The sequence below is a fragment of the Equus caballus genome, chromosome 5, assembly GCF_041296265.1.
Source record: "Equus caballus isolate H_3958 breed thoroughbred chromosome 5, TB-T2T, whole genome shotgun sequence".
NCBI lineage: Eukaryota > Metazoa > Chordata > Mammalia > Perissodactyla > Equidae > Equus > Equus caballus.
The window spans coordinates 45,866,253-45,878,949 of record NC_091688.1 but is presented as its reverse complement, the minus strand read 5'-3'; the positions used below and the strand labels follow the sequence as shown (position 1 = coordinate 45,878,949).

Sequence of the window (12,697 nt, the reverse complement as noted above, 5' to 3'; positions counted from 1 at the left end):
TTCAAAAGTCTCTCGTTTCCATTGGGCCATGTAGGGACCTTGTGTCATCAGTCAGAGCTACGTAACAACACCCACTCTTGACCTTATTGGCAGATTCTGGAGCCAATTTAGGACCAATGAAAGATTCGTTCCTGACTCCACCCCTAGGAAAGCTTATAAAGGCTTTCCAATTGCTGATCTTTCAATCCTGTTTTGTTACGAGATTCCGAGATTTAGGTGTTGTAGCTTCATTCTCAATCATGTCTGGCCGTGGCAAACAGGGAGGGAAGGCCCGCGCTAAGGCGAAGTCGCGGTCTTCTCGCGCTGGGCTCCAGTTCCCGGTGGGGCGAGTGCACCGCCTGCTGCGCAAAGGCAACTACGCCGAGCGGGTGGGGGCCGGCGCGCCGGTCTACATGGCGGCGGTCCTCGAGTATCTGACCGCGGAGATCCTGGAGCTGGCGGGCAACGCGGCCCGAGACAACAAGAAGACGCGCATTATCCCTCGTCACCTGCAGCTGGCTATCCGCAACGACGAGGAGCTGAACAAGCTGCTGGGCAAAGTCACCATCGCCCAGGGCGGCGTTCTGCCCAACATCCAGGCCGTGCTATTACCAAAGAAAACCGAAAGCCACAAAGCCAAAAGTAAATAAATCCTGATAAAGTAAACCAAAGACCAAAGGCTCTTTTTAGAGCCACCCAAGTTTTCAAAAAAAGAGCTAATGCGCTATTTAGTGATCAGCCCTTCATTTGACACTTTGGTGGCTCTTAAAAGAGCCTTTGGGGAGAGTGGGGATGGTGTCAAGCCTCCTAATTACTTGTTCTTGCCAGGCTTGTGGCTTTCCGTTTTCTTAGGCAACAAGACAGCCTGGATATTGGGCAAGACGCCGCCCTGGGCAATGGTGACACCCCCGAGTAACTTGTTGAGCTCTTCGTCATTTCTCACAGCTAGTTGCAAATGACGAGGGATGATGCGCGTCTTCTTATTATCTCGGGCCGCGTTACCCGCCAGCTCCAGGATCTCCGCAGTCAGGTACTCCAGCACTGCCGCCAGGTACACCGGCGCGCCGGCCCCCACCCGCTCGGCGTAGTTGCCTTTGCGCAGCAAGCGGTGCACTCGCCCCACCGGAAACTGAAGGCCAGCACGGGACGATCGAGACTTGGCCTTGGCGCGAGCTTTGCCTCCCTGCTTTCCGCGTCCTGACATTACGGCTAAAAATGCAGTTACAGCTTCTTTTTCAAGGAGAAGGATGTGAAAAGGATAACCAATTTGATGTAATTTATAAGAGCTACTGGGAGGGGTGATGGGAAGTAGTTTGATTGGCTAAGAGCGGAGCCGGATCAAACAGCCAATAGGAAAGCAGAAAGCAGACTCTTCGTTTGCATCCTACACTACGAGGAAGTGACGGATTTCGTAAGTACCTACCAATCGCTGGGAGCCACATTAAAGGCCCTTATTTGCATGCCAGGATTTTTAAAGAAAGAAGCGTTTCAAACAAAATGGTGTTTTATTTTTTACTGAATGGCAATTTTTTTCCAGTTTAGAGTGGTAGTTTTTTTCCAGCTTAGAGCAAGAGAAATCCCAAAGAGGACCCGAAAGGCCTGCACGGGGGTCTCAAGCAGACGCAGTTATTCCCACCCAAGGGCACGCGATTCTGAAGCCGGTTATCCCCTTGGGCCCTAAATTACCCTCCAAGCCCTGCCCTTCTGTGTCGCCACAAATGACCCTAAAAAATATTCTACTAAGGCCGCCTCTTTTCTCTCTCCTCAATTAGTCGCTGCCTGCAGTATGGCTTCGCCCAACCCCCACCCGCCTTCGCTCCTCGGAATCCTGTGTGACCAAGGGCTAGAATAGATTTGTCATTCTTCTCTTGACCTCCAGGAGGCGTCCGATACCGCCTTGAAACGCTCCTTGGCTTTCAAAATGTCGTCCTCCGCCTCTTATCCTGCCCCTATTCCTCTGCTCATCCCTAAATCCATCTTGGCTCTGCCTCCCTGCTTGTCCCACCTCCATTCTTCACCCTTCCCGAAGAATCTTACCCAGTTGCATGCTTTCAACTAACATCCAAATTTGTTTCAGAAGCTCAGACCCTTATCCCTAACCGCTTACTGGATACTTCAACCCGTTTTTCCCAACGACTCGTACCTATCCAAACGCAGACTCAGCCAATCAACTCATCCCGCCCTCCTCTCTCTGCCCTCTTTCCCTGAGTTGCACCATCTTCCAGCTACTCACGCCGGAATCTACTCTTCCTTGCATCTCAAGAGCACGTGCAGTCAGTTACTTCCTTAACATCTCCTCAGCCTTTCTCCATGCTTTTCTTGTCAGCCTCATTATCGCTCTCAGACTTCAACAGCAGTCCCTGTAGACTCGTGTGCATAGTCCTCCGCGGGCCTTCCATTGAAATCTTTCCTGAAAGTTCTGTTTGTTCCTCCTCAGCTTCCCATCTCTGGGAGTCCTACACCCTCCAACACCATTTTCACCCTTTCCTAAGTAGTCATAAGGACAGGAGCTAGAATACTAGAGAGAAAAGAATAGACTCAAATTCTGTTCCTTGAACCCTTTTCTGATCTCTCTTTTATCCTCACTTTTATTCAACTGACATTTATCCAGTACATACTATAGGCAATGGGTATACAGATAACTGAGACTAGCACAAAGAATTGTAATGAGATGCCTCTAGGAAATGGAGGAAATCTGAACTCTGGAAGTTAAATCAGTTAATATCTGCAGAGATTACCCCTGGTAAGACTGCTGGTATGGATTTGTGAAACACCCAAGACCAGTCAAAGGTGATGGGAGTGTTTCCTCAATAGCAGAGTGTAACTGAAGATAATTCTAACCCAGTCGAGTATATCATTTCAAAAGATTTGTGTGTTAATAGAAACATGTGGTCCAATCAGAGTCTAAACGGGGCATAAGTACAGTAGTAATGTGTTGTGTTTCTCAGTATATGTCCACTAGACACAAAAGTTTGGACTATTATAGAAGGGTCCTTAGCTGTGAAATCAGCCTTTTCTCACAGCCTGGGTGAAATATTTCTGAAGACTATGCAACTCTCTTAGCTCAGATTCTGTGCTCAATTAACAACTTTCCAATTCTACTTCAAGATAAAAATATGAGACTGAGAAGGGGAGAGCCAGTTATGGGAAGATATATCTATCACTAGAAGTTAAATGAATTTGCATTCTAGACTATTCATAAATTTCTCATGTATTTTGTTAAGGTCTCCTCAAGAAGCCAATCAACTCTAAAAGTTCTAATAGTGTCAACTTTTCAGACCTACAGGGCTGAAAACAAAACCCAGATAGCGGGGCCCCACCAGAACTCTGGTACCCTTCGAGGCCCTGCTTGAGGGGTCAGCTGACCTCCCCCTCTCTGACCTGTGATCTCTGTTTTCCTTCTATCACAGTGACCCAGTGCTATGAGGAAGGGGAAAGGGGAAAGAGATTATGTTGAACCCTATGCTGGGCTACCATGAAGTGGATATAATTGTTTCACAGATAAGGAAACTGAGGCTCAGAGGAATTAAAGCACTTGCCAAAGGTGACGCAACCACTTACTAAGACCTGATTAGAACCCAGGTCTGCCTGACTCAAAGACTGTGCTCTTCACCACTTCATTCACACTGCCTCATTAACTAGATGCTGGGCTTCATGAAGTCACTTAACTCTCCCAGCCTTGCTTTCTTCCTCCATTAAAAAGAGAGAGAGAATTACACTTAATACTTTAGATTACATCCCACTTTCTTCCTCTATTAAAAAGAGAGAGAGAGAGGGAGAGAGAGAGAATTACACTTAATACTTTAGATTCCATCCAGCTATAAACCCTTATTAGATAAGTCTAGATAGGCTGGTATCCTACAAATTATACCAGGCTCAGTTACTATCTATTGCTCCCCAGAGCTCCTTTCCCAACATTCTTACCAGAGCTATTAAAAAATAAAATAGAGCAGGCCATTTGTAAAAATAGTACACCATCGCAGACAAACAGGCTGAATCTTATTTCCTTTAATACCTCTGGGATTTTTACCCAAAGGCAACTGAGTTCCTTCCTGGGCAATCTAGTTAATCAAACATTTATTTTGTCTTAGAGCTCCATACCACCATTCCAACCATAGTCCTCTCTCTTCCCCCTTCGCTCCACCTCTCCCTCCACCCGCCAGCCTCCTCCATGCTGAGCTGCACATCATGCATGAGATGAGCTGGGCCTTTCCACGGACCCATGCCTTGCACATACAGTTGCCTCTGGCTAGAATGTTTCATCCTCCTCTTGACCTGGCAAAATCCTCCTTACCTTTCCAGTTTCAGCCCAGATATCCCCTCCTCCTTCACGAGGCCTTCCCTACTCCCACACACACAGCCTCAGTGTACCCACATCTCTTTGTTCACATCCTGGTGACAGCACTTACCACTCTGTAGTGTGCTTTGATTTTGGTCTCACTTCTCTCTGTGACCACCTCAAGGGAGAAACCATGTCTTCTTCATTTTTTAATCAGGAGTCCTTAATTTCGTCTACCTGGTTCTTAGTAGGGTAATTAAATGTTTTGGGCATGAATAAATGAGACAATACTCTTAGACAATTAGTGTCTTGTTTTCTAAAATATTTTCCTTTAGTCAACAACCACTCTCCAAATGCCAACTATAAATAGTAGACTGTGGTAACCAGCATGATGGAAGATATAATAGAAGCTGATCAATTAAATAAAAATAATATACCCTACCATAATAGAGTTGTTAGAATAAGTGAAAATAAATGTAAAGAACCTAGAACAGAGCCTGCAATCTGAGAGGCCCCAGTTCTGGTTAGGGCAGAATAGCTTAGTGGTTAAGAGCCCAAATTCTGCAGCATCGCTCTGAGTTTGTTCACCAGATCTGTGAGCATGGGCAAATTACCTAACCTCTAAGGGTCTCTGCTTCCTCATTGGTAAAGTAAGAGTAATAATAGTAGCTATTTCCTGGGATTGTTGTAAGAATTAAAAGAGTTCATGAATGTAAAACATTTAGAACAGTACTTGGCACCAACAAAGCAGGGGCATCCCATAAATTCTTTGAATGAATTTGCCATTTCAGAAATAAACACTGTGTTTATCCTCCGACCTAGCAATTCCACTCCTGGATATACACCAAACAGAAATGAATGTTTACATCCAACAAAAAGCATGTACAAGAATGTAGTATAGTCATATCCTGCAATGCTATACAACAATGAAAATGAACCAATTAGCACCACACACATGGATGAATCTCACAGACAATATTGAGCAAAAGAAGACAAACAAACTAATTCATACTTTGTGATTCTATTTCTATGAAGTTCTGAAACAGGGAAAGCTAATCTGTGGTGATAGATGTCAGAATAATGGTTACCTGTGGCAAGGTATTGACTTCCCTGAGAGCCTTCCAAGGTGTGGAAATTTTCTGTATCTTGATAAGGGTATATTCTTATGTAAAACTAAGCTGTACGCTTAAGAATTGTACATTTCTTATGGTAAATTATACATAAATAAGCACAAATTAATTTTTTAATGGAAAAATATTGAAGTAATCATCATGGGGGAAAAATGAATACTTTGTTGGGCATCCCAATATTCATGTTACAGATTAGTGTTTATTGTTTTTTGTTTTGTTTTATTTAATTACACATGAGATGGCCACCATAATCTCTTGGTGCTTAAAGCCTCTAAAAGTCTTAATCAGGTCACAAAAAACCTTCACAAAATAGTATACACTATTATGACAATATTTTTATTATAAACAAAGACACTAAGCTTGCCCCATGGAACTTGCAACCTGCAAAGCTTTCATTTATTTTTGCAACAGGAATAAAAACGATGTCGGCCATCTCGATCCATACACTCATCCATCCAGTACATTTTATTGAACACCCAAGTATGCCAACACTGAGCTTGGCATAACACATCTAGAATGTAGTGAATATGTTCCCTCTGCCAAGATCGCTCTTTCCATATGGTTAGTTCCCTCTAGTCATTCAAATCTCTGTTTAAATGTTCCCTCCGCAGCAAGGAGAAGAAGAAGCCTTCTCTGACCCCAGCCTCCACCCATTCGCCACCACTATCACTGGATTAGTAAATTGCAAGGCCCTGACCAAAAACAAGTCCTGCAGACTCCATCTCTCTAACAGTGTTCTAATTGATTTACTTCTCTCTAGCCTATCTCTTGCCTTCACTCAGATTATCTTTCACCAGACTACTGCCATAGGATCTTCTACTCTTCTCCCTGCTTCCGCTCTTCCCGTCCCTCTAATACATTCTGCACACACTAGCCAGAGTGATATTCTAATAGAAAATCTGATTCTTTTCTCACCATATGCTCTCTCCCCAGGTGATTTCACCCCCCTCACCCACTTCCCCACCCACCCACCCCTGATGATCTCATTTCATCTTCAATAACTCCTGCTTCAAATACACTTCTCAGATGCTAAAATTAGTAGACAAAAGCTCAATGAGAAACAGGATGTTACATAGACTCAAAGTATCTACAAATGGACAAAGAATAATTTTACAATGGAGAAACCTGAAAGAAACCACCTTAATCAAGTGATCAGAATTATCACTAGCAACAGGACAAATTAATTTATATGCCCCCTGGTATGGTTCACTGAGAAGGACTCAACAACGCTTCTGCAGTATTCCTGCCACAAACCCATGTCCTAAATCTGAATCATAGAAAACATTAGACAAACCCAAACTGAGGGACATTCTACAAAATAAATGGTCTGTACTCCTCAAAAATGTCAAAGTCATGAAAGACTAAGGAACTATTTCAGATTAATGGAGACCGAAGAGACATAAAAACTGAATGTAACATGTGATACTAGATTGGATCCAGGACCAGAAAAAAATTTTTCATTTTATATAAAGAACATTAGTGGGACAACTGGCAAATCTTGAGTAAGATGTATAGGTTAGATAACAGTACTCCATCGATGTTAATTTCCAGAGTTTGACAAACAATTATATTGCGGTTATGTGAGGAAATCTTTTTTTTCCACTACATACACATTAGTAAGTATATATTAGAATTCTCCATAGAAGCAAACCAGTAGGATATATATGGGGGGGGAGAGAGAGAGAGAGAGAGAGAGAGAAAGAGATTTATTGTAAGGAATTGGCTCACATGATTATAGAGGCTGACAAATCCCAAAGTCTGCAGGGTGAGTCAGCACGCTGGAAACCCAGGAGAGCTGATGGTGTAGTTCTGTCCAAGACCAAAGGCCTGAGAACCAAGAGAACCAATACTGTCGTTCCAGTCCGAAGTCCAGCAGGCTGGAGACCCAGGAAGAGCCAATGTTTCAGTTCAAGTCTGAAGGAAGGAAAAAAGCCAATGTCCCACTTCAAAGGCAATCAGGCAGGAAAGAACTCTCTCTTTCTCAGGGAGGGGCAGCCTTTTTGTTCTATTCAGGCCTTCAACTGATTGGATGAGGCCCACCCACATTAGGGAGAGCAATCTGCTTTACTCAGTCTACCAATTTCAATGTTAATCTCATCCAAAAACACACTCACAGAAACACCCAAAATAATGTTTGACCAAATATCTGGGCACCCTGTCACCCAGTCAAGTTGACACATAAAATTAACCATCACAGGTGGTTACATGTAAATGGGCTTTTTCTCTGAAACTTACTCTCAAAAGGTTCAGGAAAAAAAATATGGATGTGTAGAATGGAGACATTCGGTCTCCATTAATCTGGAATAGTTCCTTAGTCTTTCATGACTTTGACACTTTTGAGGAGTACAGACCATTTATTTTGTAGAATGTCCCTCAGTTTGGGTTTGTCTAATGTTTTCTATGATTCAGATTTAGGACATGGGTTTGTGGCAGGAATACACAGAGAAAATAAAGCAAACATGGTAAAATGTTAACATTTGCATAATGTGGGTATCAGGGTGAAGGATATACAGGAATTACTTGTACTATTTTTGTAATTTCTGTAACTCTGAAAGTACCTCAGAAGAAAAAGTTAAAAATAAAATACACACAGAACCATATTTCCAACTTGACATCTCTTCTTGGATATCATAAAGACACTTCAGACTTAAGTCCAAAACTGAATTCGGCACCTAATCTTCCCCTCCCCCACTCTTCCAAACCTGGTTTTCTTCCAGTATTCCATAATTCAGGGAAAAATGCCATCCATCCAGATAAACAAATCTGATAGTCATCCTTGACACATCCCCTCCCATAACTAACCCATTACTATATCGTGTGGATTTTACCCTCCTAATATAGATCTTGTAGCCACAATTTCTTTCCATCTCCACCTCCTCCACTACCACCTTGGTCCAAGTCATCCTCATCTCTCACCCAGATGGCTGCAGTAACCTCCCAACTGGTCTCCCACTGGTGTTCTTCCCCTCCCCCACCCCCCACAGTTCTCCACACTTGAGCCAGTGATCTTTGCACAATACAAATTTAGAGAGAGCTAAATGCCATGCATGATCCTTGACTGACTTTCTAAAAATAAAAAGTTATAAAGAACAATAATGAGACAACTGGGGAAATTTGAATATCAATTCCATATCAGATAATACTATTGTATAAATGTTAAATGTCTTGGGTGTGGTAGAAGTATTGTGGTTATGCAGGAAAATGTCCTTGTTAGGAGATATATGCTGACATATATATAGTATATATAGTAGTATAGTGGTGAAGGGTAAAGATTTTTGCAACTAACTCTCAAATGATTCAGCAAAATTAATAATTATTTTATTATTATTATACATAGATTCAAAAAAGATACAAAACAATCTGGCAAAATGTCAATGAATATAGGTGAAGGGTAAATGGGGTGCTCATTGTATTAATCTTGCAACTTTTCTGGAAGTTTATAATTTTTTTAAAGGGCTAGGGTAAATATGTCATTATGTTACATTTCTTGAGTCTGACAAGGGCACTGTGGTTATAGAGAAGACGCTCCTTGTTCTTGGGAGACACAAATGGCATGCTATCTGCAACTTATTTCCAAATAGTTCAGCCAAAAAAAGTATGTAAATATATTTTTAAAGTATATAGGTATATATAAAGTACTTAAATATATAAATATATAGTATAAGTATGTAATATATATAAATGTAAAAAATAGTGAAAGGTAGAGGATGTTGCTTTGTACTATTCAACTTTTCTGCAGGTTTGAAATTTTTCAAAATTAGAAGTTAGGGAAAATAGACATATATGGAGAAAATCTATAAAATATTAAGGATACAAAATAAAATACAGATTGAATTGAAAAGTTACATCATCTTCGAAAAATCTCATCCTGTTACATTCCTGCTTAAAACCTTCACTAGCTTCCCACTGCTCCTAGGATAAAGACAAAACCACCTAACAAAGCCTGCAAGGCCCACCGTGATCTGGTCCCTGCCTCTTCTCCCGGAAGGCCAACCCATTCACTCCGCTTCCCATCACCATCCTCTCTGCACTGTGGGTTCCAACCATACCTAACTACACCCGAAGAAACCACTCCCCCAAAGTTCTCTCTCCTCCAGGCCTTTGCACTTGCGGCTACCATAGCCTATGAGGCACTGAAAAAGGGGTTTTTGTGTTCCCCTCAATCTCCCCTAGAAAGTCTTCTCTGCTCCCCCAAGTCTGGGTGGCATGCCTCCTTAGCATCCTGTTCTTAGTCCCATCATAGCACCTATCACACGATATTGCAATTGTCTTCTCATTTGTCCATCTTCTCCAGTGTTGCGTAAACTCCTTGAGGACAGGGCCTGTCTTTATTCCCCAACCTCCAGGACGGATCTGGCGTACAATAATTACGTACTCAATAAACGGAATGAATTTCCATTTTCTTGTATGTAAACTAAAGGAGGTAGTCTAGATGATCTACAAGATATATTAGCAATAAAATAGATCGAGTAATCCCAATCTCAATCGCGCAGGAATTCCCGTTTTCTTTGCAATTCCCCAGGCTCAGTACGTTCGACGACCCCACGAGTCGGGAGAACCAGAGACTACAGTTCCCGTGAGCCCTCGGGGCATCACGTAGCGCCTGCCCATTCGCTCGTGCCGCGAGGACTCTATTTCCCAGCTGCCTCAGGACGCGAGGACCGCACTTCCCGGAACGTCAGGAGTTCCGTCCCTGAGCAGGAACTGCGGTAGCCCAGGCTGAGCGGAAGGTAGAGAGGGCCCAGCCTGGGGTTCAGAGGGGACGCTGGCTCAGCCAAAAGCCCGGAGTTGCACATACCCTACTTTTGCAACCTCCAGCCCATTCCTTGCAACTCCCCTTAGCAACGAACGTGCCTCGCGCGCGGGTCCTCTTTAATGACCCCTCGCCTTTCGGCTACCCGCGGCTGGACGCCAGATTCCCCCACGTCACACAGAGGAAAGGGGCGGTGTCTTGGGTCTCGCTGTCTGGCGTCAAGGCTGGCTCCCTGCAGGAGCGGGATGTGGACGTTGGCTGCGAGTACAGGGTGCGGGGGAGTGGGAGGGGGAGGGCGGAGACTGCCTCTCTCCAGGCACGGAGGCCCTGACCCTCACTGCTCTGGTCCTTGTCTCTGCCGTAGCCGATGCTGAGCGGGCAGCTGGTCGGTCGCTTGTTCTCCATGGCCGGCCGCGTTTGTCTGACCCGGGGCCGCGCGGGATTGGGGACCGTCGGTCCCGTCGAGGCTGCCATTCGCACGAAGTTGGAGCAGGCCCTGAACCCCGAGGTGCTGGAGCTGCGCAACGAGAGCAGCGGCCACGCGGTCCCACCGGGCAGTGAGACGCATTTCCGCGTGGCTGTGGTGAGCTCTCGCTTCGAAGGACTGAGCCCCCTGCAAAGGCATCGGCTAGTCCACGCCGCGCTGTCCGAGGAGCTGGCTGGGCCGGTCCATGCGCTGGCCATACAGGCGCGGACCCCTGCCCAGTGGAGGGAGAACCCGCAATTGGACACAAGCCCCCCCTGCATGGGTGGGAGCAAGAAAACTCGAGGAACTCCCTGAACCCCCGGAGAGAAGGAGGACTAGGATCCGAGTGGGTTGCATGAGAATAAACTCCTGGGGCCTACTTTTGCCCAATACAGTCGTATTTGTAAGAGATGAGAACCCCTGCGCCAGTCTACCGGCGCATCCATATACTCTGGAGATAGCAACTCATTTTAGATCAAAGCTAACCCAAGGAAAGAGTAGAATCACTGACTACTGCTCTTGCCCTGAACTATTCAGGAAAAGCTGCCCAGTTTCATGTTAAATTGTAAGGAACCACAAGACCTGATGACTTGGAAATAATCCTGTATATTAAAAGAGAAGTTATCATATGAGGTGCGTTGCTGTGTTATTAATGGCCTGTTGAATTAGTGCTACAGATGTTCTTTGGAGAAGAAAGATACCATGTAGCCTAGGGTAGTTAGGAAGGGCTTCATGGGAGAAGTGACCTAGTTGGGTCCTTAAAGGAAAGCACAGAATTAAACAGAAAGGAAAGACGAAAGGTGTTGCAGGCAGGGGAAGAGCCCAAGCAAAGACATAGAAGCTGGACCAGGCAGTGAGTTATTAGACAAGACAGGAGTTATAGATGCATTTAAATTTCATACAAGAGGAATGTTTGGCTTTCTAACAGCCTGTCCATTTCCAAAAGGATTTTTATTTGTTTGTAAGAAAAATCTTTCTCTAAGGCAGTGAAAAGATAACCTAGGAGATGAAAATATAGAAGATAGAGAAAGCTTTATGTAGCCTTTTTACTTGTGAGCCTTCTAAATGTTGTATTTCTGAGGGAGCTCAAGTAACATCTAAGTAAGCAACTTTCTGGAGATCTCAATGTGGAGATAGAACTTAGATACTAAAGAAAAAGCTTGATTAACATATATCTTAACGCTTTTTGGCTAAAGAGTTTAGACTGCATCTGGTTGGGCAGTAGGGAGACATTGAGGAGTTTTGAGGAAAGGCATGCCAAAGCACTGTGGGGCAGATTGATCTGGCAGTGATGTATAGGTAGGTTGGCATAAGAGACTGGAGATGCAGAGATTGAACAAGAGTAAAGGTGAAACGCTGACTTAGAGGTCAGCTGTAGAAAGGGAAAGGAAGACTGGTTTGAGAGCTAACATAAAATAGAAAAAGGCTTTGATTAGAACAGAAATGGAGTAGAGAGAGGGGGGTCAAGGGTAACCCCCATGCAGTGGTTTCCAGATTTCCACACAGGTAAGAATTCTCAAGGGAGCTTGTTTAAAATGTGGATTCTATGTCCCCTCTCTTCCAAAAAGAGGGTTCTGATTCCACAAGTCAAGAATGGAATCTGGAATCTATATTTTTAAAAGGCACACAAGACGATTTGCAGGAAAGTTGGTTCTGTTCTCAAGAAACATTACTCCTCTTTGTTTTCATTTCTTGGGGTTTTTCATTTTTTTAAGTTTATTTTTGTAAATTTTGATTGTGGTAAGAACACTTAATATGAGATCTGTCCTCTTAAATGTTTAAGTGTACACTACCATTGTCTGTAAGTACACTGTGGGACAACAGATCCCTAGAGCTTATTCATCTTGCTTAACTGAAACTTTATGCCCATTGATTAGTAACTCTCCATTTCCTTCTCCCCCAGCCCCTGGCAACCACCATTCCACTCTTTGATTCTGTGAATTTGACTATTTTAGATCTGTCATATAAGTGGAATCATACAGTATTTGTATTTCTGTGACTGACTTATTTCACTTAGCATAATGTCCTCATCGTTCATCCATCTTGTCACATATTGCAGAATTTCCTTTCTTGAGGCTGAATAGTATTCC

General features: G+C 43.8%; 3 protein-coding genes across 4 annotated transcripts; 2 read left to right on the top strand and 1 right to left on the bottom strand.

The window, feature by feature from the left end:
* The first annotated feature begins 41 nt into the window (after positions 1–41).
* H2AC20 (H2A clustered histone 20) lies at positions 42–679 on the top strand. Its single transcript, XM_014739923.3, has one exon. The coding sequence runs from the start codon at positions 117–119 to the stop codon at positions 627–629; it is 513 nt and encodes a 170-aa protein (XP_014595409.3). The 5' UTR covers positions 42–116; the 3' UTR covers positions 630–679.
* Positions 680–733: 54 nt separating this feature from the next.
* H2AC21 (H2A clustered histone 21) lies at positions 734–1,183 on the bottom strand. The gene has a single exon (XM_023641288.2). The coding sequence runs from the start codon at positions 1,181–1,183 to the stop codon at positions 791–793; it is 393 nt and encodes a 130-aa protein (XP_023497056.1). The 3' UTR covers positions 734–790.
* On the top strand, positions 803–11,236 carry BOLA1 (bolA family member 1). Of its 2 annotated transcripts, XM_023641285.2 has the most exons (3): positions 803–1,390; positions 9,911–10,118; positions 10,506–11,236. In XM_023641285.2, exon 3 carries the CDS (start codon positions 10,509–10,511, stop codon positions 10,920–10,922), a length of 414 nt encoding a protein of 137 aa, XP_023497053.1. In that variant the 5' UTR covers positions 803–1,390; positions 9,911–10,118; positions 10,506–10,508; the 3' UTR covers positions 10,923–11,236. The 2 variants fall into 2 exon arrangements, with proteins under 2 accessions (XP_023497053.1, XP_023497054.1); XM_023641286.2 differs by lacking the exon at positions 803–1,390 and having other exon boundaries at positions 10,073–10,412.
* Positions 11,237–12,697: the final 1,461 nt, after the last annotated feature.